Source organism: Meles meles, chromosome 8 (genome assembly GCF_922984935.1).
Source record: "Meles meles chromosome 8, mMelMel3.1 paternal haplotype, whole genome shotgun sequence".
Taxonomy (NCBI): Eukaryota; Metazoa; Chordata; class Mammalia; order Carnivora; family Mustelidae; genus Meles; species Meles meles.
In genome coordinates this window covers 110270821-110298579 of record NC_060073.1, presented here as the reverse complement: position 1 = coordinate 110298579, position 27759 = coordinate 110270821, and the positions used below count along the sequence as shown (strand labels likewise).

The window sequence follows — 27759 nt, the reverse complement described above, 5'->3', positions numbered from 1 at the left end:
TGTGGTTATTTGATGTGGGTCTGTCTCTCCATCCGCGCTCCACAGACTGTGAACTTCTTAAAAACAAAAACTGCGTCCTTTTCCTGTCCAGGCTCCATCACAGAGCCTGGCATGTAACGCAAGCCTTCAGTAAATGTTTTCTGAGTGGCTGAATGAATTAGCACGCTAAGTGTAGAGGGAGCAGAAGGGAAACAATTTGACCTTACTAGAGAATTCATGCCAGAAAACAGTGAGAAATTAACTCAGTAAGATAGGGGGCGTCTGGGCTAGAAGTCCAGGAAGGGGTATTGAGGCTTGGTACCCCAGGCAACACCCCTGTATCATGTTTACGTAGGGAAGTGACAGTGAAAAGAAGAATTATATCAGGAAGATTAGTGTAGACACAGGTTCTCATTTTAAAAAATGAGTAAAAATAATGAACTTGCTTTCTTCCTTAGCATGCTCTAAATAAATTCAAATCTCATTTATTATATCTGACATTTACGTGCATAAAAAACACAGAATATTCTCATTTAGAGGTGCCCTCCTTAGTTTATTTTAAGTAAATAAATTTTTAACAAATTAACTAACACGGTAAACAAACATCTTATCTAAAACAAACCAAGTTCGCATAAGTCCAAACAGTTGTTCGTAGCATATGTGCGCCTAACCTAGCCCAGTGCCTGGCACATATTAAGTGCTCAATTAACATTCGCTGAATGTCAAGTTGATACTGCATGGTGGTTGCATTCATTCTGGCTGTTTGCCCAAATGGAAGATAACAGCAAGTCCCCAGATCTAAACACGGTGATTATTTTAGAAGATTAAAAGATTAAAAAATAATTAAAGATTGAAAGATCTTTAGCGCTTGTGTTTGGAATATAGAACATATATGTATATTTCTATCAGTCTGTTTGACTTTTTAATGCTCTGAGCTGTAAAATAATATTAAAATAAATGCATATGCGAGAGCACACGTGAAATGACTACAGTAGATGGTGGCCCAGAAAAGCATTCATTACCAGCCAGACAACCCACACCAGGTACAAGGAAGTGAATGGGCGACATTCCTTTAAAAGCCAAACAAGTCCCTTTATGCTGGTGTATCTTAGAAGAGCTGGCCCTGGAAAACAATCCAGTCCCTTCAAGTCCATTGGTGATGGCAGCTGAGCCATGTTTACCCAGGTGGTAGGCCATATTACCATATAATTGCATCATTTTGCAATCTTGGGATTTAAACTCACAAGCAATTTCAGAATGCAAAAATTTCTCACTAATTTAAGAGCAGAAGGGCGTACATTTGCGTGTGCATACATGTATGCGCGTGTGTGTATGTGTGTGTGTTTCAAAATGATGAGGGCCTAGGAGGGCTCTTCTCTGATATTTGGGATCTGATTTCCTCCGTGACTAAGCATGATGCTATTAGACAAACAGTATGTGATGTTGCCTAATGTAGTGCATAATGATCTCATTTGGACCACCTATGAATCAACATTTATGTCTTGGAAAGGTTGAGGTTTTATCTTGAGTCCCAGATTTTTATAAAGATTTCCATAATTGTACAGCTCTGCTGATCTTGCTCTGTGTGGGGGGCTGTGCACTCCTCCAAAGCTTGGCTTTCTTATGCATATTTATCACTTTTCAATTTATAGCTAATTGCTAGGATATTATTTCAGAAATAAGTGGAAATCAACCCCAGTTTCCTGTGCTCTCATCTACAGCTAATGTGTACGGGAAACGAAGGACTAAGAAGAGGTGGCAGGCTCTTTCCTTATATTCGGAAACCTTGTCGTAATACAAATTTTAGCCAGAAATAGGCTATTACATAACAGGACTTTGAACCAAGTCTTAGTTATTAAAACCCTAAAAGAGCTCTTGATAGCCTCATTTCTTGTGTGTGTTCTACGAGTGCTTGTAAATTCGGTAGGTGATTCTGAATCATGTCAAAAGGATCCTATGCCTCACTGATGTTCGTGTATATTTCAAGGATAACTTATCTTCATTCCTGATTTTGATCTTCCATTGGTAGTGGCTTCTACCTCTCTAGATGTACGTTTCCCTGCCCCTAGCCCCTTTGCAAGCAGTAAATCTTCCAGGCTGGTTTCGAGGAAAGCGTAGTGAAAAAGAACTCGGGCTTTGGAACCTGTGGATCGAGATGCTCATTAAGTATTTGATTCTTGTACAGGATGTAGGAGATTTTCACCTCTCTGCTGCCCTGAAGGTAAGGAGATCCATGTGACTAGTTTTGTTCAAGGGCTCAGGCCCTTGGACAAATTCTAGAACTTTGTCCACCACCTCAGAGAGTCTCATGAGTTTTAGAAGTGTGTGAGCAACGAGGTTGGCCCAGAATGCGTGTAACAATCTTTATCTCCTTAGTCTTTCCCCTTCTTCCTTTACCTGTGAGGAAGGAACCGGCCTTGTTTGTCACCTGATTGTGTCACGGAGAAGAATATAGAATGGGATAGAGAGGGCGCTTGAATAAGTAAGTGCATACATAAAACAGTTAGACATACCTGGAAAGTGTCTTACTTAAGCAATCTGTTAGCCATCATTTTGCAATATGAACATTCTTTTGTTCTGCACGTTTCCTCACACCAGGCTTTCTAAGACACAGACAAGGGCACAGGCTGGATGAGGGGGAGAGGACACAGTTCTGGGTTCTGACCGCGAATCAGCCTGCTGGTAGCCCAAGTGACCTCGGATTACGTGGGATAATTTATAGCATCCTGAGCAGAGGTGCCAGTGGCCCCAATGACCGCATCATCCAAAGCTCTTCTGGAGTCCTGAGCCCTGTTCAGAGGATCATGTCGGAGGAACATTGCTGCCCTTGGAATGTGGGTGACGGGAGCAAGAAGGAAGGCAGAGCCAGAAGCTGAGAAGTCAGGAAGCCCTGTTTCCTGCTCTGCAGTCCTTGTGCTGCTGTAAGGTGAACTGAATGCAGAAACTATTTTGTTCTCGGTACTTTAGTGGACAAAGTGAGTAAAAATGTTGCCATCTGATCAGCTGGAGGCTGTATGATGACCCAGGGACATGGCACATAGCATTTTCCCTAAGAGCAGTAACATCCTCACTCCCTTGCTTAGAAATCACAGAGGGAAAAGCCAACCTGAATATCTAGCAAACAGGAAGATGGAAAATCAGGGATATGGAATTTCGTCCCCACCCGCTCCCCTACCCATTTCATCATAGGCAAGGGCAGAAGGGAACATGCTTTAGAAAGGGGAAGAGAAGGCCAGCCGCAGGGGAAGAGAGGAGGGAGCCACACAGACAGGGACCAGGACAGACCTCTTTTGCAGGAGTCCACTGAGCCAGCGCCTGGAGGAAGCACTGAGGTAAAGAGGGACGCGACCACAGAGGGGGCGCTGGGTGCCAGGGTGTCTGAGCCTGTACAGACAGAACCGGGATGGAACTGATGGGGAAATAGAATGTCCTCAATTAATTAAGGATAGAAGGATAGAAGGATCAGAACCAGAAAAATTAGTTTCAAAGGATAGCCTGAGATCTGGAGACCATCTTAAGATGAAATTTGACTTGACTCGTTAGGCCTACAGTTGTCTCCACTGTAGACTTTGTTCTCTGAGTAACTCTCACATGGTGAAAGGTAGCTTTTACCACATTCAAGACAAGTGGTCCAGAAAGAAAGTTGTACAGATGTTTATTCATGAATCTCACCATAAGCACTGAACACCTGTTAGGTGCCGGGCGACAATCTAGGTACTGCTGATATAGAAATTAATGGAAGACTGTGTCCTAAAGGCTGTCACGGGCTAGTGAGGGAATGGATTCAGAAATAGGTGATTAGGCTGTAATGTAGCATGTCAGTAACAATGATGGAGGTGGGCCCAAGGGATTCTGGAAGCATCTGGGAAGAGCACTGGCCCAGGGGAAATGAGGAACAAAAGGTGGGAAGGTCAGAGAGGAGATGACCTTATGAGCAAGTCGTAAGGGATGAACAAAAGCCAGCCAGGCAGCCAGCAGGAGCCCAGCAGGCTGGTGCGTGTGCGTGTGGTTACTCAGGTCCTCAACGGGTCAAAGCAAGAGGCTGCAGGGGAGACGGTGGAGGTCCCTGATGGGGCCTGGACTTCACTGAGGAAAACAGGGAGCCATTAAAAAGGCTTTTCTGTGGAGAAGTGACACTTTCAGCTTTTTACAAATATTCTTTTTAGGAACATGGCTCTGGTGGTCGTGGAAGTGGATCTGAAGGGGCTGAGCGGAGGCGGGAAGATCAGTCAGAGGCTGGGCTGCAGCCCACAGAAGGTAGGATGGAGGCCGACCTGTAGCCACAGAGCTGGCAAGAGATCTTGGACCGAAGTCCCAGAAAGAGTGAGCCTCGGGTCCTTCCTTGGTTTGTTTATTGATCCCATTCTTTCAACAAACGTGTGGAGTGACCCGGTGGGGTAAGGGCATGGGGGAGGGGCAGCTCTGACCAGAGGTCTGGTGTTTGTCACGTCTCTCTTCTGCTCAGAGAGGCCCTGAATGGAATCTTCCTTTCTGATGCAGGGATAGATGGTGGTTTGGGGGGCAGTAGGGGCTGGCGTCCTGGAGCATGCCTGGCTTACTCCATGGTTCTTGCTGATGCAACAAAAAATTTCTCTCTCTTTTTTTTTAATATTTTATTTATTTGACAGAGAGAAATCACAACTAGGCAGAGAGGCAGGCAGAGAGAGAGGAGGAAGCAGGCTCCCCGCGGAGGAGAGAGCCCGATGTGGGGCTCGATCCCAGGACCCTGGGATCATGACCTGAGCCGAAGGCAGAGGCTTTAACCCACTGAGCCACCCAGGCCCCCCCAAAATTTCTCTTTTAAAGAGAGTGGCTGGAAAGAGTGTTGTATCTCCTTGAAGCTCCCAGGAGTTCTCAGGCCCTCAGGCACCCAAAGATAAACATGGCTGCCAGCCTTTGGAAGGTGTTCGCAGGCGTCATTTAGACCTGTGCCGACTTGAAGCTCAGCTCTTTGGGATCCTCTAACTAGTGTGTAGCCATTAGCACCACCCTTCTGGGGACCGTGTTTCCTTGTGGTGGACCAAGAGAGGTGTAATTCCGCGGCTGCGTCAAGGAGGGAGACACCTTGCGTCTTCTGGCCAAGAAGTGGAGGCAGTCGTGATGGTAATGCGGAGAACGCCTTTGCCTTCCGCAACAAATGCTCGCCGTCTGTTTCTCCCTTTTCCTCCCTTGTCTTTCACTTTGCAGGGTGCTTGCGCTTAGGAGAGAAGGCGCCACCAGTGGGCACAGGCTCCACGGGTGGGTCCCTCTGGCTGCAATGTACACATGAGCCTGGAGGGACCTACATTTAGTGTCGGCTCTGCCCCGTAGGCTCTATTCCTTGGTGCTGGGGTTGGTCCCTGATGGCATTTTGGGGTGCGACCAAGGGAAGCAGTACTACCGCAGAACACACAGAGGTGTGGGGGTGGGGGTGAGGAGAGGAGCAGAATTAAACCAGAGAAGTGAAGGTAGTAGGGGGAGAAGGAAAATATTTCTTCCCTCTCCTGCAAGCATGGATGCAGTGGAATTTTCTGGAGGCCTACTTGGCTACAGCTACCCAGGCAGTCACTCAGGAAGCACAATGCTGTTCTAGCTCACACCTTAAAATAAGACCAGTTTCTCCTTGTGAGTAGCTAATCACTGACTGCTGCACTTTTGTGCCCTGAACAGTCCCCAAATGTCTTTCTATTATCACAGAAGCTCAAAGAAGGAATGAGTGGAGAGTCTTTTATTATTGTTAGAGCCAACATTCACTAGCCACTCACTTGGAGCCCCGCATAGGAATCTGTTCTTGTCAGTGCTGCTAATGACCCTCCTGTGCCCAGAGCTGGTGAACACCCTTCTCCGTCCTCATGTCACTTAGCTTCTCAGCAGCACTCGTCAGTGACACGTCCTGACTTTTGACAAGTCTATCCTGTCTGGGTCCTGAGGCTCAGCTCTCTCCTAACCCTCATGCCTCCTCTCAGTCCATTTGCTTGTTTTGCTTTCTGCACCCAAACTCCTAAAACTCCCTCTCTTCTTGCCCCACATTTTTTATTTTTATTTATTTTTTTGGCTAGGCGATGTCATTCCTTTTGCATGGTTTTAGATGACATGAATGTGGATGGCTCCAGACTTTGGATGTCTTGCTAAGATCTCTCTCTTTTGACTTCCATAGTGACATCTGAGTACCGACTTGATGGCTCCACGCAGGTGTCTCCCAGCTGGATGCTACTTGTCCAAAATCCAACTCTTGATTCCCCTCGCCTCCAGACAAGTTCTCCCAGCATGGTCAGCATCTTGACTTCTCTCTGCTCCTCACATCCGTCAGCATGTTTAGCCAATTTCATCTCTGCTCTTCTCCATCTCCCACCCCACCCCTTCCCTGCCTCCATCATCTCTTCCCTGGACTTCTGCGGTGGTTTCTGAGCTCCCCGCACCCTGTCTCCCTATCAGCCATTCTCCACACAGCAGTTGGAGTGGTTATTAAAATGTGTAAAACAACTCGTGTCACTCTGCTGCTGAAAGTCCTCTGGGAGCTTTCTTTGAACTTAAAATAAAATACAAACCCCTTACTTCAGCCTTCAGAGGGGCTCACATGTGCCTCTTCTCTTCTGTCTCTCCTCTCTTTGCTCTTTCTGTCCCAGCTACTCACATGCTATTAGTTGCTAGATGTAGCCATTTTTCCTGACCTCAGGGTCTTTGCACATTCCTGGAGTGTACCTCCACCTGTTCTTCCCATGCCTTGGATACTTCTCATGCTTTAGGTGGCAATTTACCTGTCACCTGTCCTTAGGGAAGCCTTCCTTCATCTAAAGTAGATCTCTGCTGTCATTCTTTACCAAAGACTCCTGTTTATTTCTTTCATGATTCTAATTACAGTTCAGAATGGTTTTCGTCTCTCTGGTTAATTGTCTTCTTGATAAGCCTTGAAACCAAGGTTGTTCTGTTCACCTTTTCTTTTCTTTTTTTTTTTTTTTTTAAATTTATTTGACAGAGAGCACAAGTAGGCAGAGAGGTAGGCAGAGAGATAGGGAAGCAGACTCCCCGCTGAGCAGAGAGCCCAATGTGGGGCTCGATCCCAGGACCCTGAGATCATGACCTGAGCCGAAGGCAGAGACTTAACCCACTGAGCCACCCAGGCGCCCCTGTTCACCTTTTCTTTAATCCCCTACCGCTAACACAGTATGTGTGATCAGTGCTCAGTACACCTGTTGAATGAAAGAGTGTCAGGCCTGCACTAAGCCCTCTATGTATGTTATTGTAATTAATGTTCACAAGAAGTCTGAAAGATAGATGCTGCTCTAGTCTCATTTTACGAACAAGAAAAACAAGGGTTACAGGTGTGAAATAATTTGATCAAATCCACAGAGCCTATCTATAGGTGAAGAAGCTAGCTAGCATTTGAACTTGGAATGTCCAAGTGCAGGACCTGAGTGCTCCCTCTCCTCACTTCATCGCCACTGGGGTGTGTGGGTTGTGTGAGGGAGAAAGGAAGTTATTAGGTCTCCAACATCAGCTCAGTCATACTCTGATTTAGAGGATCCTGACACAGAGATCTTGGCTCCTTTCTCCAATCTGCTAAATCACCTGCTTAGGAGATTTTTCTTTTTCTTTTAAATCCACAAAAGGGAGTTCAGTTTGGAGCCTAGAAACCATTTAAACCCATCTTGCCTTTTCTAGCTCACTGTAAATCCTCTATGCTGACCACACATTCCCCAGCCTGGTGCTTGTGATTGGATTCTGCTTCATCTCTCTCTGTCTCCATTGAAAAGAACTGCTCACCCAAATGGGCACTCTGTAATAGATAGTTCCTTGTGACTCAGGTTCCTTGTGACTCAGTGTCCCACAGCTGCAGAGTGAGATTCCTAAAGCATATTTACCACCAAGATGTCTGCTTGGCTCCAACTCTAGCCCAAAAAACTAGAAAACAGCACCCCTCAGTTTCTACCCAAATGCCAATGACCTTCTTATTGTAGAAATAGGAAAAGTCATTCCTAAAATTCATATGGATTCTCAAGGGATCCTGAGTAGCTAAAATAATCTTGAAAAAGAAGAATAAAGTTGGCGGTCTCACATTTACTGATTTAAAAACTTACTGCAAAGCTATGATAATCAAAACAGTGTGGTATTGGCATAAAGACCAGTGGAATAGACTGGAGAGCCCATAAGTATGCTCTTCCATGTATGATCAAGTGATTGTGGATCAGAATTTTTTTTCCCAGAATGCATTTTGCCTGTGCCAAATGAGAGATACAGCTCCTGGGATATCTGTGGACCCTGCGATTATGCTTGGGGTCCCCTCAGCACCAACAGGGAAGAAACCCTACATGGGGAAGAACATAGGGGGAGCACTTCGCTGTAGACCTACTTCATTTTCAAGTAGTCTAATTTAAACCCCAAAGTTGTGGTGGTAGTGAGAGGGTGTTAGCAATACATGTAATGTACTTTATCACCTAACACGAAAATCCTCATACTAAAAGAGAGGAAAAGAAAATCTCCTTTCAAGCCTCCTTCCCCCACAAGCCTGCCTTCCTGTCCTTGTCCCATTATCACACCACTCCTCAGATGAGTGTCTACACTCCCTGCTTCTCCTTTCTGGACAAGCCACCCTTTCGTTCCTGGGACAGTCACGTTCTCCTTCCCACAATTCCATGGGGCTCTCTCAGAGACTGCCGATGATTTTCCAAGAGTCAAATCCAGGGAACTTCTACATCGTCATCTGATTTATTTCAGTTCTCTCTCTCTCTGACTGCACTTGCACTACTCCTCAGCTTGTGTCTTCCCTTTAGCACACATCATCACAAGCATACTAGCTGTGTATCCATCTGTTTCTATCTTTCCCATAAGAATGGAAGAACGGAGGTGAACATTCTGTTTTGCTCACTGCTCTATCCCGTGTCTACGGCAATGCAGGCACTTAGCTGATACTTCGTATTTGTTAAATGAATGAAAGAACTTTGACACCTTCCTCTGCCTCAGAACCCAACCTCCAGAAAGTTCTAAAGTTCTGCTGTTTTTGCCTTAGAAATGTTTCTCGAATCTGCACTCGTGTTGGACTTTCTTTCCCAACACACTACCTTAGGTTAGGACCTGTCACCCCTTACTGGCCTGCCACTGGAGCCCATTTTCTGCTTTACCATGGAAGTGGCTTTCTAAAGCACAGTCCCCAGTGGCTCCTTCCTCAGCTTCCCCTGCTGGATGTGCACACGATGGATGCTCATTACTGCGTGTCTGACAGTCTGGGACACCTGGGACTCCCTCTGGGAAAAGACGTCAGGGGAGGTCCACAATTTTGTCCCATTTCAAAGTGAGGTTCAGGGAGGGACTGACACGCCGAGCTCACAGAGGTAGGCACTGATGACTGGAAAGAGGACGAACTGGAGACAAGTGATGGATCCTGTTAAAAGAACACAGGAGAGACACATGCAGTGTGGACTGTGGGGTAGAATTCTAGAATGAGTCATTACAACAGAGATCAACAGCCACACAGGACAGGGAGGGGTTGGAGAGGGAGAGAGAGAGAGAGAGAAGAAAAAAAAAAGAAAATCATGCTGAAGTCAGATAGGATTTCTACACCTGCCTACGTTTAAAAGCTAAAAATAGGGACATTTGGGGAGAAAAAATAGTGAGGAATCTTTTCATTCTACTGACATGGGCTATAAGAAGGGAGGTTTGCTGAGAAGGGTGTGTCTCTCACTCTTGGTAAAATTAGAATTAGGAAAATTTTATTTTGGGTTATCCCAGCCTTCACTTTTTTCCCTTTTCCCCTCAGGCTTTTCTCTCCATCTTTCCCTACTACCAAAACTCTTTTTTAGGAAAGAGTCTAATACATTGGACTTAATGTTATATGTTACAGAAGTAATTTTACATGTTAGTAGAAGCTCATATCTGAAGGCAAAGATGCTTAAATGTAGCCACCATTAAAGAAATCTATATAGTCCACTATATCCATCACAGGGCTAAAAACAGTGGTTTTTCAATAAATATTTATTGAAAGATGTTCAAAAAGCATTATTTATACAATCAAACTCTGGAAACCATTTAAATACCCAATGAGGGAGAAACCACTGAGGAACCATTAATACCTAGAAATATTACACTGCTATAAAAAATTCAGAAAGCCCTTTTAACAGCCTGGGAAAATGCTTATAATGAAATGTTAGAGGAAATAAAGAAGATTCCAATTGCTACTATATGTCAACTCTAAAAATCATATGCATATAGAAAAGACAGAAAATGCATGGATATCTGTGGAATCTGGGATTTGGGGGTATTTTTAGTTTCTTATTTCTACTTTTCTGTATTTTTGAATTACTTATAGTTGGTATGAAATAAATATTTAAAAAATAACATTGGGAAGATTGATTTGGGAGAGGGAATATTTTTCAGGGGTCCCAGAGGTCACTGTGAGTAGGTGTGGCCCTCTTGGTCTAACACATGGGAGGAGACAGGGAGGAGATACCAGCCTCTCTGGTAATGGAGGTTGGCTGTCTGGCCAGCAGAGGATGGATTTTTAAAGAGTAGTATAGCAGTGGAGAGTCTGACCTTTAAAGAAAAAGGGAATACTTGGTGATACTCGTGTATTGGTGCTTTGAATGTGGCAGACTTCCTCTGGGAAGGTGTCACTGCGCTGGGCTAATAGACTCTTCCAGCATCTAGAACATTTGGTGCTCCTGATTCTTCCTCAGCATTTTTTCCTTAAACACTCAAGCCTTGCTCAGGTGCTGAGACATGTTTTGTTTTGTTTTTTTTTTCTCCCCCCTGCTCTCCCACCCTCTTCTATAAAAAATACAGCTGTAAGATTTACTGAAAGCCTTTGTGTGTATCTCAGGGACATCCTACATTAATATCTTTAAGAACTGAGGTTATGTGCCATTAAAAGAAAAAATTATTATCTAATATCTTGCCTATAAAGACCTACGTAAAAGGCTCAGTGATCTTCATAAAGGGACCACAGATTTCAGCATTCATAAGCAAGGAAACATTTCCTTCGGTTGTTTCTGGAAATCCCTTCTAAACATCTGTGGTTTTTTTGAACTTAAGTAGCTTCCCACCTCCTTCTCCTGAGATCTGTTGCCACTCTGTGAGAGAGTAAACTTCATAGCCAGTTTCAAACAAACAAACAAAAACAAAAACAAAGCAGAACCCTGCAACAGCAATCTGTCTCCATCCCTCTCCAAATTTTTAATTTCCTGCATTAAAAAAAAAGGTATATCCTAGGCTATACTTGTCTTTCAAGGATCTTAAAATCTAAATGGAGATTCGACAACTTTGAAAACCTAGCCAGACCTAAGATTTTGTTTCTTTTATTTACTAGTTATTAAAATATCCGCCTTCCCCATTAAGGAAGGCTGGGTGGCAGGAGGGGCCACGGAGGCGTGGGGGAGAAGTGTGAAAAGAAGAAATCCCAGCTCTGCCTGGAAGACTGCGTGTGACAGAGCCCGACTCCTCCGGCGGCTCCAGGCCGCGTTTTGCAGGCGGCCGCATCTGCCTCCCCTGTCTCTCTTACCTCCTTGATGTTCGGCACTATTTGTGGCCGGCGTGGTGGAAGGACACAGTGAGGTTCTCACCCCCGCCCCCCGCCCCCCGCTCCCATCCCCAGTTCCATCAAAGCGAACCCGGGCCAGCGCAAGGATCTCCGAGTTGCGAGTGTGCTGAGGCTGGGACTGTCACTCATTCTCCGATCAGCGCGTGAACGCAGCTCGGCAGCCGCTGGCAGGAAACAATTCTGCAAAAATAATCATACTCAGCCTGGCAATTGTCTGCCCCTAGGTCTGTTGCTCTGCCGCCGTCCACACTCTGCAAGGGGTGGGGGCACAGAATTTACCGCGGCAAGAACATCCCTCCCAGCCAGCAGATTACAATGCTGCAAACTAAGGATCTCATCTGGACTTTGTTTTTCCTGGGAACTGCAGGTACATTTTGAAATTATGATTATTCTCAGACTGATGTACTGATTGCCCCCTCCCCCCTCCTTCTCCCCCGAGGACACTGCTATCTGGGGTGGCTTTACGTGCAACGCTAAGGGTGGTCGTTGTCGTTGAGCTGAGGAAGGAGCGCGTCGCCCTTGCTGCCCCGCGGAACCCCGCGCTCTCCCGGGCTGCGCCGGACCGAGGCTGCCTCCGAGCGCCGCGAGCGCCCACCGCGCCTGCAGTGCGCCCGCCCTTCCCACTTTGTGTGCGGGAGGCGCGGGGAGCGGAGTCGCCTGCTCCCGGGGTCGGTCCCGAGAGCGCTACGGCCGCGCGGGTGCTGGGCAGCGCTCCTTCCCCGAAGCGGGCGGCGGGGCAGGGGTGCCGCGGCTCCGCGGTGCAGCCGCGCGAGCTTGGGTTCCGCGGAGAAGGGGCTTGTCAGCCCCGGCTCCGCGACGAGTGAACAATAAGGCCGGGGCAGCCGCCCCATCGTTATTTCCCCGGGTCTAATAAAGTGGGGCTCGCCGCCTTCGCGCCCAGCCCCCCCATCCCCGCCCAGACTGAATAACGGTTTGCAAAATGGGGCGAAATGGGCAGAATCTCAGGGCTGTGTGGCCGTTGTTGCACCCCCGTCGATATGACGTTAGTTTTTCATTTGCCAAATTGCTGGTTACTTGCAAAGCCTGCTCTCGGCCGGGAGCACGGAGGGATGGGAGGGCTGAGCGCCGCGTTTTGACAGGAGGAAGTGCGGAGGGGCGGAGGGGCGGAGGGGCGGAGGGCGAGGAGGGCGTGATCGGGCTGCCTGGTGTGTGTGCGCGTGTGTGTGCGCGCGTGTGCCTTCACACGCACCGCGAGCCCCGTGTTGCACGGTACGCGAGAAGAATGGCAGGTAGCCGCCCGCAACACCTCGCCCTAGTCCCTTTCTTTGAGCGAGGTTCGTGATCCTTGCAAAGTGCGAACAATAGGGAGCCGAGGGGAAGACAGCCGAGGGATGCTGCCGCGGGTGGCGGGGGCTGCGCCGCCGCCCAGAAAACCTCGGCGTTCCGGAGGTTCATTTCATTTGGTGTATTTCTATCCCGCCCTTCCTGGAAGATTTTTCAGTGCGTGCTCACCCTCCCCTCCAGCTGCTCTCCCCACCCCACCCCACCCCACCCAGGGATTTGCGCTCTGGCGTGGACGGTCAGGAAGGGGGAAGAAAAGGAGCAGGGGCCGCAGAGAGCTGGGTGGGATGGGCGGACATTCCGGGCGGGGGGCGTGTGCTGGGAAGCGCCCAGGGAAAGCCGGGCGGAGGGGGCTGTGTGTCGCGGCTGCCGCTGCCAGGTGCCGCCCCGGGTGCTGCCCTAGACGGCCCATTCTGGGTGGGGGAGCGCGCGGGGCGTGCCCTCCCCGGGCGGCACGGGAGCAGCCCCGGCCACCGCCTCCAGCCAACTCGGGTCCCTCTCCCATGGCGACCAATCAGAGCGAGGCTGGCTGGGCGGGAAGCCGCGAGAGGCTTTTATTGCGGCGCGGGTGGCGGCCCGGAGCTGCCAGGACCGTCTCCCGGTGTTCCAGCCTAACGGTCTCGCTCACCCCCGCCAGGAGAAACCCCGCCCCGTGGCCGGCCCACAGTCCGGAGGAAGGAAGATGGAGTCCAGGTGTCCCCGGGAGGTCCGGCCCGTCCGTGCTCGCCCACTCGCGCCTCTCACGCGCAGACCCGAGGCGTCCCTCTCGCCCCCCACCCGGGACGCACACTCCGCCCGCGTCGTCCCGGCCCGAGAGAGTCGCCCGGGAGGGCGCAGGGGCTGGGCGCACCGACGCGCGTGCGCCGACCGGCCGGCTGCGGGCCGGGGGCGAAGCTGGGGGTGGGGACTCAGCGTGGGTGGAGGCGGAGAGCCCCCAGCTGCGGGCCAGCCCCGGTCGGCAGATCGCTGGGTCCTGCCGCGACCTGGCCGGGGCCGCCCCGGGCTTGCGGTTTTCTGTCGGGCCGGCGGGGTCCCTGCGCGATCCCGGCCCTCCCGGGGCCTTGCTTTTCTGGGACCTCCTCCCCTCGAGGTGGGGGTGTGGCCATGGAGACCTGATCTTTGGGGGATCGCCGGCCTACCTTTCCGCCACCGTGATGGGTGGAACCTTCGGTGTTCCGATTTGAAGGCAGGCGCAGGCTGGTACACTCCCAGGGAGTCGGGGATTGGGATCTGATGGCCGCCCAGACAAGGGTGGCATTCTGAGCCGTGTTCTCTGGAAGGAAAGCGGCGTCTGGGACCGTGGACCTGGCCCTGGGACCTTGAGGATGGAGCAAGGCAGAACATGAAACGCATACATGGTTGCTTAACAAAAGAAGGAAGTTGAACGGTGTTACAAAGAGAATTTTTTGTTAAAGTACTGATAATACCATGGTTAAAAAAAAAAAACGAAGACCTTAGTCAAAGGGTTAGGGGAAAAATAAAGACATTATATACACACGCATCCATGTGTCTGTGTATACATAGTAATGATGATGTTACTATAATTATAATAGTAATTATTATTACTATTATTATTTTGGCCTCAAATGTTATATCATCTTCAGGGACAATGGTACTTCTGTCTCTGCACTCCACACAGTGCAAATGAAAATTTAGATACAAGGTATGCTGACCTTATTGACAGAAAACAAATCAAGTCTGCACCCTTTCTCATTTTGGTGTCTTTTGCTGTTTAGGAATAAAATGCATGGTTGTGGAATAGAAAATTTGAGTCTATTCTAACAGCGATTTTGGATGTTTTGTGTGGAAAAGTTATTTGAATGATCTGGAATGGTTAAGTGATATGTTTCTTTGACAATTTTGCAGTCCTCTGCCAATTTTACTTGCCAGAGTGAAGGAATGAATAGGACTGGTTTTCTAACAAGATAGCGCTGGATTAAGAACAAAGGGCATCTTTGCTGCCTTACAAAAGCCAGCTAGCACCTATATAAGTATACGTAATACTCCTCACTAAATGAATTACCAAGAGGTGTTTCAGCCAAGTTTGCTGTAAGTACGGCAATGCTGAGCCGTGTATTTTTTCTCATTTGATTTTTGTTTTAAGACCAAAAATGTGTTTCTGAACAGAGCTGTAACTGAATGTAATGTAGTCGTATTCAAGAATGTGGTACAACTTTCATGACTCTATCCCAAAACCAAAGGCTAATTTTCTTTCAACAAATACTAGCTAACATTAAAATCCTAAAATAACTCAGAATTTATTTAAAATTCGACAGTTAAGCACAAAGAGAATATAAGCCAGATATTGTGGAAGTGTGGCCTGTCCTTTATTTAATAGTTTTTGAGTTACTATCTCTGCTGTGGAGGTTCCCAGGATCTACCAATCACGCTGTTTCTGTTAGTCTGGCAATTTACATTTCTTTTAAAGTCAGTTTTTCATGAAACTTTCCCTTTTTCCCCCAACAGCTTGAACTTGACGACATTTACCCAGGGTCTATTTTTTAAAAATAATGCTGGAATAGCAGGAAATAGCAGGACATATTCTTGTTCAATAAAGAAGGTTCATCCAAGTCTCTATGCTAATTGATTAAGGATTTGCTGATTTAACTGGTGACTATTTTTTGAGCACCATAGTTCAAGAATTAAGGCAGTAATTGTTTGCAAAAATGCTCCCAAGCCCCACAATTATGGTCTGGGTGTGCTGTTCTCATGAGTTGTGGGTGCTTACTGAAGGCAGAGATAAGAGAGAGCAATTAGTCACACGGAGCCCCACAATTCAGAGTTTTGCATAGTACTTCTCTTTGGAATACATTCATCATTAATTGACTACCTCAGATCGGTAATATGTAATTTAATGTAAGTAATCTGTATCTATATTTTTCTGTCACAGGGAACAAGGTCTTAATTGCCTTTCAAAATAAATAGCACCATTTTCTTACTCGAGACCTAATCTTCAGGCATGACAGATATTTTTGTTTGCCACAGAACTCAGTTTCTTAAATTATAGACAGTGTCTTGTAAACTTTACATTGCTTGAAACATGGACTTTGGAACTTCTGATCCAACCACTTAAATGTTTTAAGGTGACAAAGTCTCTATTTAAAATGAGTTTGATGAGTTCCCCATATTTACATCTTCAGTGTGAAGGAAGTGTGGCTGTTCTCCAGACAGAAAGTGACTTTAATACTACTGGCCGACCTCCAGAGAGATTTTACAGACAGTCCTTCCTGTCTCCGTGCGAAATAAGTGATTCATTACCTGTTGCTAAAGAACGGTTTGAACTTTCCCTGCCGATCTTGGGTTTGTGGTGATGGAGAGCAGAACCAATGGGCAGGGAGGGGAGAGGAAGGGACGGCACCTGCTGTCATCAGTCTTCTGGGAACAGACAGCCTGAGAGGAGACAAAGGCATTTGGAAAAGTCTCTCCAGTACTGTTGAAGTATTGAGTTTTAAGCACGCAAATGTTTTATGGTGTCAAGATGAATACTTCAGTGTAGCTTCCATAACCGATAATTCCTCGGTTTAGGGATCTGAGAAATATACAGGCTAAGAAACATCTGGAACTTTAAAAGAAATGGTAGCAAATTACAAATAGTGTTTTACTAGTCTTAAAATGGGTTACAAATTAGACAAAATTGGAACCACAAATCAACTTGGCTATGTAGTCATAATGACTACTTGACTTTTGAATTAAAAAAGACTTCAGTAGTTAAGGTTCCTTTAGTTAAAAAAAGAAATGAGAAAAATTCAGAAGAACATTTTATACATGTCCTAAAATAGTAGGTCTCTGAGCAATACTGTAAGAGACAGCCTCTTAGCAAGAGGGAGATGGCCAGGGATCCCTCTGAATCCTAGGGAGTTGGTGTCCACGAGGGCCCCAGTGTGTACTGTGAGGAAACAACCCTGGCAAGCCTGTTGTCAAGTACAGGTAGATGTGCTCACTACTGTAGGGCAGTAAAATCCAGAAGTCCATCTGAAGGTCACAGTCATGTCACCTTTAGCCTTTTCCCTTATGAATATTAACTCTTGGTGCCAAACCTTAAAACCATTTGCTGATGTAAAGGGATGTAAATTATTTGGCGTTGCCACTGGTGCCATTGTGCCCTTTCATTTCACGGTGTTGAAATGCTGTCTCTCAGCTGAAGATGCTCATTAGGGGCATTGCCCTTTGATGTCGGTCTTGGTGCCCAATGGCGCCTGTTCAGGCAGTTTCAATACATTACAGTTAAAGAAGCCTTTAGGCCGCGTCTGCATGCAGCCACGTAGTTAACTGCTTTTAGTTAGGATGGCACACTTCTCCCTTCTTGGGTGTTCATGTAGCTTCTAACTAGGAAGCTTGAGCGGGTGCTGGGCGAGGCTCAGAGGACTACAGCGAAGGATGAGCCATTTGCTCTATCTTGGGTGCATGTGTGTTTGGGGAAAAAAAAAAGGTTTTAATAAACCTGTTGTGCATTCCTTTTCTCCCAGACAGAAGTAAATCCTTTGGATTCAAAGACTGATTCCCATCACTGATGGGACTTGAAAGGCTACCATGTAACCTGTACTCTACTCTCTGTTCTCACCCGGGACTTTCTGATTTGTAGCTGCAAACACTGGCAACATCTGGCCCTGTTTTCTGTCTGTGTCATTCCTGGGATCACATGCGAGAAGGCTTTGGTATCTGATTACCTCATCGTTGAGGAATATCCATAGTAATGTCACAGTGTTTGGGATTGTGTTACATTAGGTGTTCTCTTAAAAGCTGATCAATGTATTTATTGAGTGCCAGCTTTTTATCAGTAGCTCCGCGGGGAATTACAAAGGACTGGGATGACATACTTTCTGCTGTCAAGGAAGCTGGAGGCGACGATCGCGGAGAGATTAAGAGTGGCCTGCAACCATAGGTTGAAAGCCCAGCCATGCCGCACGTATCCCTTACTTACTGTCCAGTCAACTTCCCTAAGCTTCAACTTCCCCTTCTGCAAAATGGCAAAATTAGCCATGCCTCCGTTTTTGAGCTGTGAATGTTTTAGAGATTTAGATTTAGAGATCACAGGCTTTTAGTGCATGCAAGTTCTGTTTGCTAATGAGAAAGAGGGGTGTATTCTGGATCTAGAAAAAAAATGATACTCTGATGTAGTGCTCTTTTCAGGAGGACATAAAAAAGGATATTCTGAGAACATGACTCCTTCAGTGATTAGAACTTGACTTAAAAAAGAAATCTTGTTAAATACGCCTGCATTGTCATCTTGGTTGTGAATGTGTTAGAAAAGTGATCTCATTATGAGATTGAAGACATTAGCACAAGGGTTGGTGTGGGTTTCATGGGGCCTGAAGGATGTACAATTTGGAAGGCCCTCCTTAAGGACAATACAAAATTCTTGCTTCTAGAAAATGTAGAAGATAAATGCCCATGGAACACATGGGCAGGTCCCCAGCCCACAGAGCCTTGGCAGGTGCCCTTGCAATGTGGGGCCCTGCAGACCTAACCCAGTGTTAGCAGCCGTGTCTTGGTCTCCTCGGGTCCACTTGCTTGAGAATAGAGACTAATCGTTCCGGTTTGTTAAGTATGTATCTCATAAAGGTTGCTTTGTGCTTTGAAGATCAGAATAATACATCAAACTCAAAATTATTTTTGGAAAGAAGAAGCCATTTGACCTGATTTTATAGAAAATATTAAGTAAGGCCTCAGGTGATTTAATATTTCTCACTGCTTATATTTTTGTAAAGTACTATCTGGAATAAAATAAAGTAATTGCTATTATTATTCAAATGAGTCAGACATAAGTGCCCTACTGGCAGGACAGGAAGTAGTTTTGCCAACTGCAAGGCATATGTTGTTTTGGAGAGGAGACTCGGATTTTGTGTCAGCTGTCTAAGAGGAGAGAAACCACATCGATAATCCCAATAGTTGTGTCTTGATCATCGTTAGCCAATCCCAGAGTTTTGATTTGCATTCTATCATTTAATCTTCATATCATTTGTTCACTAAACATTTATTGAGTTCTGTGTTCTGAGAACCCAGAGGTAAGCATATATCATTTCTGTCTTCATGGAGCGTCCAGTCTAAGTGTGGAGGAACACAGACGTGAAACAAGTCACATGCACATATATTTATAACCCTATGTCCTGATCGAAGCTCAGGAAAAGAACAGGCTACCATGATTATAAGGGGAAAACCACCCTTGACTGCGTGGTTGGGGTGGGGTGAGGAGGTGACATTTAAAAACTCCATGGACTAGGAAGGACAGATGGTATTCTCGTTTCAGGCATGGTTGATTGCCTGATTCAACAGACAGGGAATCACAGCAAACACTCTCGAATTCCTCCACTCAGCAAACTTTGCTGAAATCTGAGAAGGTTCGGTTGCTTCAGGAATTGTTCTGGGTTTCAGATTATAAAGTCAAGTAAGCTCTGCTTCTGGCTCCAGAGTTTACGTGGGAGACAGATATATTCTGCCTAGAAATAGAGATGTGGATCCAATGCCATCGGCGCACAAGGAAGGAAGCAGTTAACTCTGCGTGGGCCTCCCTTGAGCTGGGCGTGGGGCACGAGTTGGCCTTCAGTCGGTGGAGCAGGAGGAAGAGGTGATTCAGGTGTTCGAGAGAGGAATGCCCACAGTGATGCGGATGGCACAGGGTGTGGGGACCTGGTGAGAAGCAGCCAGAGACCGGCGGTGGGGGCGGGGGGCGGGGAAGAAGCTCTGTGAGGCCACATCGTGTTAGGTCTTGATATAGAAGCTGGCGCAGAGAAAGGGCTAAGTGACTTACACGGGTGAGGCTAGGACCATAACCTGCTTCCGTGGGCTGCACGTCATCACGTCATCACGTTCTGAAGTGAGGATAGTTTGAATACACATAGCATCAGAATGCGCATTTGCTTGTTGTGTGCCGGAGGTGAGGGAGGAGTGACACAGCGGAGGGGCGAACCAAGAGCGCTGGGATCTGATAGGTCTAGGTTGAGTCCACTCACTGTGGGTGACCGCCTGTGGTTAAGTGTGATTCTTGATTCCTGCTCGGGTCATGATCTCAGGGTCGTGAGATCGAGCCCCATGGAATTTGCTCAAGATTCTCTCTCTCCCTCTCCTTCTGCCCTCTCCCCTGCTTGCACACACACACACACACACACTCTCTCTCTCTAAATAAATAAATAAATAAATAAAGGCTACACTTTATTTCAAAAAAAGTTCATCTTGAGTGGAGGTTTTCTTTGAGATGTTACAAAACGTGTGTACTGGGAATATGATACGCAAAGTTCTGTGCTGAAAGCTGAGGGAGAAAATGAAATAAATGGAAGAATGCTATACAAGGCCTGCAGCGGCTTTCAAATGGGTAGAGAGGAAACACGTAGTTCAGACGGTTAGGAAATCGTGAGAGGTACTATATGAATCAGCGCCTAAAAGAAGGAGGCAGATACTAATTGTAGGAATTATTAAGTAAGACAAAAAATCATCTCAGGTGCTTTTGGTGTGTACAGAAGGTGTGGACGAGCTAGTGATGGATGTGGACCCCCAGGGGCGTAAGGACAACTAGGGAGAGGGAGGACAGGACGAGTCTAGCTGGAGAACTGAAATCTTAAGTGCTAGACGAGGAACGGGAACATTGGAGAAGTCTTTTCTAAAACATTTGAGAGGATGTTCAGTGGTAATGCTTGATCAGGTGCTGTGCTGGGCTGTGTGTTTGATGCTAGCCACGAATTCCCAGGGAAGGAAGGCGGAGCGGACTGCTGGGGTCAGGGCAGTACTTGGAGGAGTGTCTGTTTCCATAGCAGCCACGCCAGCGGGTGGACAAAATGCCAGGCCAGGAAAAGGATTTTTGCTTCACAAAAATAAAATTTTAGACCATTTTATAAAAATCAAATTTTTATGGTTCCAGAGGGGCTTGTTAAAGGATTCTGGTGGTGATACAGTTTGTTAAACAGATAATCTTGGAAAGATACCCTTGTAGTGGTTTTGGATAAGGTTTAAAAAATGCACACAGCTGACATGTCAGGGATGACAAAGCGAAAAACTGGGGTAGATGAGAGGTCCAACATGGGAGGTGACTGGGAGAGAGAACAATATTTAAGTCACAAACTCAAGGGAATGAAATCATGGAATGGTCAGTGTGATGGGGAGACTGAGGAAAGGGGTTACCTTGAATGAAAGGTAGACCTCAGTAAAAACACATGAAGTTTTAGGGGAAAAAATTGGGCATCTTGGTATCTTACCTTCTAGGTCAGTATTTTTCAGCTGTGGGTGGTGATATCTATTTAGTAGACTTCTGCCAGCATTAAAAAAGAGGAAAAAGAAGGAAAGGAAGGAGGGAGGGGGAAATGGAGGAAAGAGGAAATGGAATAGAATGGAAAAGAGAGTATGTATATCTTATGTAGCAAGGATGAGTGTTATTTTGTGGAAATTTTTATTGACCCAGTTGTGTGGGTAAACATGCCTAATTATATGGCTCAGATCAAAATAATGTCATAGATGTTATGGGACTAGACAGAGGCTAAACCAATGTGTGGTGCAGAGAAGGTGTAGGGCAGAGAGCTAATGGATTTGGGGCAGAGGGAGAAGTAAGGGCAGAAATCCTTACTGAGCACGTGTGCAGTCTGTTAGCTGCGGGTGTAAAACAACGCCCCCAAACTCAAGGTATAATACCTTGACCTTGGAAAGCCTACTCTCTAGTGGAGTCTACATTCTAGTGGAGAATGGAAAGACAACTGGGAATATCGGGTAGCATCTAAAGCCAGAGACGTGGCTGAGATTTCCGAGGCAGAGTTTAGATTACGTGGGCAGCAGGGGCGGTTGGAGAACCCTCCCCAGCGTGGTGAGAGCTGGAGGCTTTGTCGGAAGGATTTCACAGTGCACAGGGGAAGCCTGGATGAGGTAGTTTAGCTGTTGTATGTTTGGAGCCCAGCCAGGGAGACCAGGAAGACTGAGGGATCATAGGAGTCTATATTTTTGTCCCTTTTCAGTGGAGAGAAAATACTGTGGGTTACAATCAGTGCATTGTAGAATCTTCATCACAGGGGCGCCTGGGTGTCTCAGTGGGTTAAAGCCTCTGCCTTCGGCTCAGGTCATGATCCCAGGGTCCTGGGATCGAGCCCCACATCAGGCTCTCTGCTCAGCAGAGATCCTGCTTCCTCCTCTCTCTCTGCCTGCCTCTCTGCCTACTTGTGATCTCTGTCTGTCAAATAAATAAAATCTTAAAAAAAAAAAAAGAATCTTCATCACACCCAGAAGTATTCATGTGGTAGTATTTATGTAGCATTTAGAACAGCATCTTGTCCATAATTCGGAAGGTAATATTGGACAAAAAGGCAGGGTGGGGGGCACTAGCCTGCCTAGTGGTATGGATGCTTCGGTTAGGAGAAGAAGAATGTTAAGTGGACAAAAGTTGGAAACAAATGGTATATATAATACCGATTTTGTTTTTTAAAACATTCCTTTCACTTCTTAAGCCTGGAAGAAGACACATGTTTTTAATGCCATCTGAGTTTTCTCTAATGAGGATATCTTGCTTTGTATTTGGATTATAAAACAAACACTGTATTAAAAAGAGGGCAGTAGTTACTGTGGGGTATGCGTGTCAGGAAGAAGAGGCACAAGTAGAAACTTTGAATTTGTTTCAGAGGAGAGTGGGGGATCTTAGAGAATTTCAGTTGGATGGTGGATTCATGTTCTCAGAGTCAGGGACTGGCGAGGAGCAGAGATTCAGCATACTTGACCACAAAGAAGGGAAGAATGGGCTGTTGGGATGGGGGAAGGCTTCACACCGGGGGGCCATCTGGGCACATGTATCTGCACAAAGGCAAAGACCCAGGCGATGAACAAACCTTGCATAGGACAATGAGATGGGCTCATCTGAGAGGAAGTGAATAATGTTAAGAGGGTTTTCTCCCCAGGGATTTCATTCATCATGGCAAGCGATGCATTTTAGACAGTTTTGTTTTCCTTTGCATCACTGCCCATGATATTCATACTTTCATTCTATACCTCTAAAGAAAGTTTGTTGAGGGCAACATCTTTTGAAGTTTCTTCAGTTTGTCACAGTTTAGACGGGTTGTTTTTACCAGATGGGCACAAGAGTGGACACGGGCGTGACTGACTACGGATGTTCTTTTTCTCGTGCTGCTTCTGCAAGTGTCCCTTCTGTCTCTGTGAGATGCTGCCAATCGCTAGTTAGGCTGCAGTTGCTGGATTCAGGGTACAACTTGGTCACTGCTGTCAGGAGCACGAGAAGATGCAAATCCAGTGCAGGCTCTCTGATCTGAGTTACAATACAATTTATCTTCCTTTCTTGATTCACTGTCTCCTTTTGGTGCTGTTGAGCAATGCATTCTGTAGGGGGCGCCTCGGGAGCCTTTGACATCAAACTTGGCATTTTGTAGGGCCGCTCTTGTGCTTTCCATGACCTTGAGCCAGTTATTTTATCTCTCCTATGCTCAGTTCATTTCCCTGTGAAACAGGAATAATAATACCCCCCTAATAGGGTTATTGTGAGGACGAAATGAGGTAATTTATGCATCTGTCTGGCACACAGTAAGCTCAGTCATTTTTTTCCCCATTTTCCCTTTTTCTGTTAAAGTTCACAGTGAAGGGGTGTACAATTAGTGTTGGATTTAAGTATTGATTATAATTAGAATCACATTTTTTCCCATTTAGTTTTCATTCTCTGAGAGTTCAGGATCACCATGGCTTGCAGCTGAGTTAGAAACACCATGGCCAATGGCTTAGCTGTTTCAGCTCCCGTGGAAGCAAAGTCTAGTAGATCTTGGTTCTGAAAAAAAGTAGAATTTTAAAAAATAAATTGGTTTATATAGATTTATATTTGAATAGGGTTCCTATTTGCATAGGGTTAATATTAAATCTGTCAATTCACCATAATGGTAGAGCCATAGAATTTAGTGTACTTAAATAATGGTTGCTGCTAAAGATCATATTGGTGACACTTCATTAATCTGGAAGTCATTTGTCTGGCAACCTTAAAGCGTGGGAACATGAAGCATGAAGAATAAGGGGAAAAAATGAAGAAGTAAGGGAAAGACGCCTTTGGAGAGCCAAAATAGATATCTCAAATTTAATTGTATGCGTTTGACCGATAGGGAAGCCCTTTAGTCCCCCCACCTTTTTTTTTTCCAGAAAGAGTGCATATATTCTCAATTAATTTCCAATTTCCTTCTACCACATTTAGAAGCACTCTTAGATTAGAGTCAAGGAAACATGACTGCTAGGTACAGGTACATTGATAGTAGGATATAATAACTTCAATGGATGGAAAAATTAGGAAAAACAGATTCAAGAACACAAAAAACATGTCAGTATCAGCCATTTAGTATTCAACTGAAAAACTAGCTCTATATATCTCAAAATGCCAAGGGATTGTCTCTAACACAGTGCAACATAAATAGTGGGTGTTCATAATTAAACCTCATAAGAGACAACTCTGGCCCAGTTAAGCAGCAGGCAACACTTGTATGGATTAGTTTATGGAGCGTGTGTCTTTGCTGTTCAGCACTGTGCTAGGTACCGAAGGAGGTATGATTTCAAGAAGTTTCCATATAGTTGCAAACATAAAACAAACATAAATGTAGATACCATTGTCTTCACCAGTGGTAAACTGGAATGAAAGAGGTGGTATAAATAGTGTTGCTCATATGGAAAATTCAATCATGAGACATTCTAATCCCCAAGGATTTAGGACAAAGGAGATTTCATGTTTCATTCTTATAGGGTGACCTTGTTAAATATAGCTTCTCAGCTTGGTTTGAATTCCATAGCTATTTATTTACCATTAAGATAAATTGTGTCAGGGCACCTGGGTGGCTCAGTGGGTTAAGGCCTCTGCCTTCGGCTCAGGTCATGATCTCGGAGTCCCAGGATTGAGCCCCGCATGGGGCTCTCTGCTCAGTGGGGAGCCTGCTTCCCCCCCACCCCTCTGCCTGCCTCTCTGCCTACTTGTGATCTCTGTCGAATAAATAAATTATTAACATCTTTAAAAAAAGAGAGAAAAGTTGTGTCACCCATTTTCTCTCTTTTCCACAAAGTATCTCTCTTCTCCACCAAGTTATAGTAAGTACATATTGAGATTAAAGATTTTAACTATTCAAACAATTGGAATTCGTTTGTTGTCATTCCTCCCTTTCTTAAATTCAGTTTTTTCTTATAATTTAAATTCACATTTTAAATTTTAAATGTTATGTCCACATTGTTTAAAAAGTTAAATCATTTTATAAAACTTGAAACACAGAACATTAGTCCTCTGCCCTGACCCTTAGTACCCCTTCTTACCCCTCCCTTGTTCTTCCCACCTCTGATTTCCATTTCCCTGAAGCAACCACTTTCTACTCATTTAGTTGTTTCTATGTATTTTTTAATCTCCATATTTTTACTTTCTTACTTTTTCAGTTTTAGGTATTATTTGTTGATTTTTCTCTTACACACTCCCCACCCCCTTATTTCATTTACCCTGGCCTCCTCATATAATAATTTTTCTATTTTTGATTTAAACAATATTTAATGTGTACATTACTATGACCATGTAAATATTATTCACAGCTGAGCCTTGAACAATTACATGATTTTATTTTCTTATATAACTTTCTGTCTTTCCTGAAGTTTATGTTGGCATCAGTTTTTTCCTTTGCATGGTTTTCTATATACCTATCACTAATTCATTGTCTCGTTCTCAGACTGATGTGCACATTTCCTCTCACAGTGCTCAAACATGACTATTTTCTTTCATCTTCAGGTGACATATATCCTAGATCTTTCTCTCATTCTTCAGTTTTGACTGTTGGTTTTCTAGGCTTGCAGCAGTTAATTTATATTTGCCTGGTATACAATTCTCTAGATTGGAAATTTTTGTCTCCCAAGAATTTTGAAGATGTTGCTCTGTGTTTTCTGCCTTTCACTGTTGCATTTGTGAAGTCTAGTGCCTTCTAATTTGTGATGTTTTGTATGAAAGTTGCTTATTTCTCCTCTAGAAGATCTTAGGACCTTCCCTTTATCTACAGTATTCTGAAATTTCACAATGCTATGCCTTGTTATAGGTCTGTTTTTTTATTTATGGGGGTAGATTCTCAGTGGGCCACTTTGCTGTGGAAATTCATGTTTTTCTGTGCCAGGAAATGTTTCTACATTATTTATCTGATATATTCATATCTGTTCTCTCTCTCTTTTTTCTGGAGTTCTTATTCAGAAGTTAGATTGCTCTATTTGGGGTGGGGGAGGATGTCTTCTCTTTCCTATCGTTCATTTCTTTTTTCCTCCAACCTCTTACCCTTTACTTTCTGGGAGGTTTTATTAGCTTCTTGCCCATTTTATATTGAATTTTCTATTTTGCTAACATATTTTTAATGCTTAAGAGTTCCGTTTTATTGTCTGAGCATCTTTTGTATCTCTGAGTATTTTATTTTAATTTTTTAAAGATTTTATTTGTTTATTTGACAGAGAGAGAAAGAGAGATAGATCACAATTAGGCAGAGGTGGGAGAAACAGGCTCCCCTCTGAGCAGAGAGCCTGATGAGGGGGTCAATCCCAGGACCCTGGGATCACAACTTGAGCCGAAGGCAGAGGCTTAACCCACTGAGCCACCCAGGTGCCCCTTCTCCAAATATTTTAGAAAAATTTTCTTGCTTGTTGTATTCTCTCTTTATCCTCTGAATTTCCCTTTATTTTCTGTTTTATATCTCCTCTTGTGTCTCATATCGTTTCATTTCTCAAATTATAATGGTCCTTAGCTGTTTATTAGGACTTGGGAGTGAGGCACTGAAAAGCTGCGGGGAATCTTTGTGTGGGTGGACTTCACTGAGGCTAATCCATTGGGTGGGGGGCACCCATATCCACTCGGCACCTGCATTTTCTCTTGGGCCAGTCAGTTTAAGGGAGCCCAGCATTTTGCAGCCTGTGGAGTCTAAGTCAAACTATTGTCTTACTCTGAGATGAATGGTTTGGGAGTATTTTATCCACTAGTTGAGATTTCATGGGATCCCTCTATTTTCAGTGAAGGGTTTCTGCCCTTAGCAATGCCCGGCATTCCCCAAGAGCAGATTCCCTGTGATTGAACCTCTCTTCTTGGAGTGAAGAAGAATTCAGGGTGGGAGAAGAGATACACGGCCCCGCCCTCCTGCGGCTTACAGTTGGGTGCATGTGTGTTCAGTTGAAGTTAGTGGTATGAGAGGGAGTGGTGATGGGAGAAGGGTTGTTAGCTTTCATTCTGAAGGAGGCCGTGAGAACCCTCTGATGGCCTGTCTCTCTCAGGGTTCATAATTGCTTTAAGCCAGAGCACATCTTTGAAACGTTTCATCTCACATGTTTCAGTACGGAATTTTCGAGATTTAAAGAAGCTTGCAGAATTTTTTTTTTTTTTTTTTTTTTTTAAAGATTTATTTATTTGACAGATAGAGATTACAAGTAGGCAGAGAGGCAGGCAGAGAGAGAGGAGGAAGCAGGCTCCCAGCTAAGCAGAGAGCCCGATGCGGGGCTCGATCCCAGCACCCCGGGATCATGACCTGAGCTGAAGGCAGAGGCTTTAACCCGCTGAGCCACCCAGGCGCCCCGAAGCTTGCAGAATTCTTAAGGGAAAAGGCAAATGTCCCAGGGGTGCCTCTGAAGAAAAGACCTAAGAACGTGCCTCTTAACTTCAAGGGAATTGACAACTCAGGGACTTAGGACCCGTTGTGAAGAACCTATTCTGTGTTGAAGAATCTTTTCTCAACTAAGAAGGCCTCAAAAGATTCCAGGGTGGGTGGCCTGAGATCCCACATTTCTTGGATATAAAGACAGGGCTTGGCAGGGACGCTGAGAACCAGAATAAGAGCAGTTTCATGAACACATTTGCAAATGGCTGTGTCCCAGCCTTGTTGGGTAGCAAGAGCATTTATTAGAAACAGTCACTTAATTCCAGGATTTATGGAATAACTCCAGTGTTCCATGTAGTTAGTTGGGCTGCGAGTTGGAGATACAAGATGAATGCGCTCAGTAGCTTTGCAAAAAATTCTAGATCACTT

General features: G+C 45.3%; 1 protein-coding gene across 18 annotated transcripts in view; it reads left to right on the top strand.

Annotated features, from left to right (window-relative positions):
• The first annotated feature begins 11510 nt into the window (after positions 1-11510).
• Positions 11511-27759, top strand: part of NCAM1 (neural cell adhesion molecule 1) — a 297790-nt gene continuing 281541 nt past the window's right edge. For 6 of the 18 annotated variants that reach the window (XM_046014772.1, XM_046014771.1, XM_046014770.1 and 3 more), the window contains exon 1: positions 11519-11855. In XM_046014772.1, coding sequence (XP_045870728.1) covers positions 11804-11855 — 52 coding nt within the window. In that variant the 5' untranslated portion in view covers positions 11519-11803. Of the gene's footprint in view, positions 11856-27759 lie in introns of all 18 variants that reach the window. The other 12 variants (XM_046014766.1, XM_046014765.1, XM_046014763.1 and 9 more) reach the window with 6 other exon arrangements.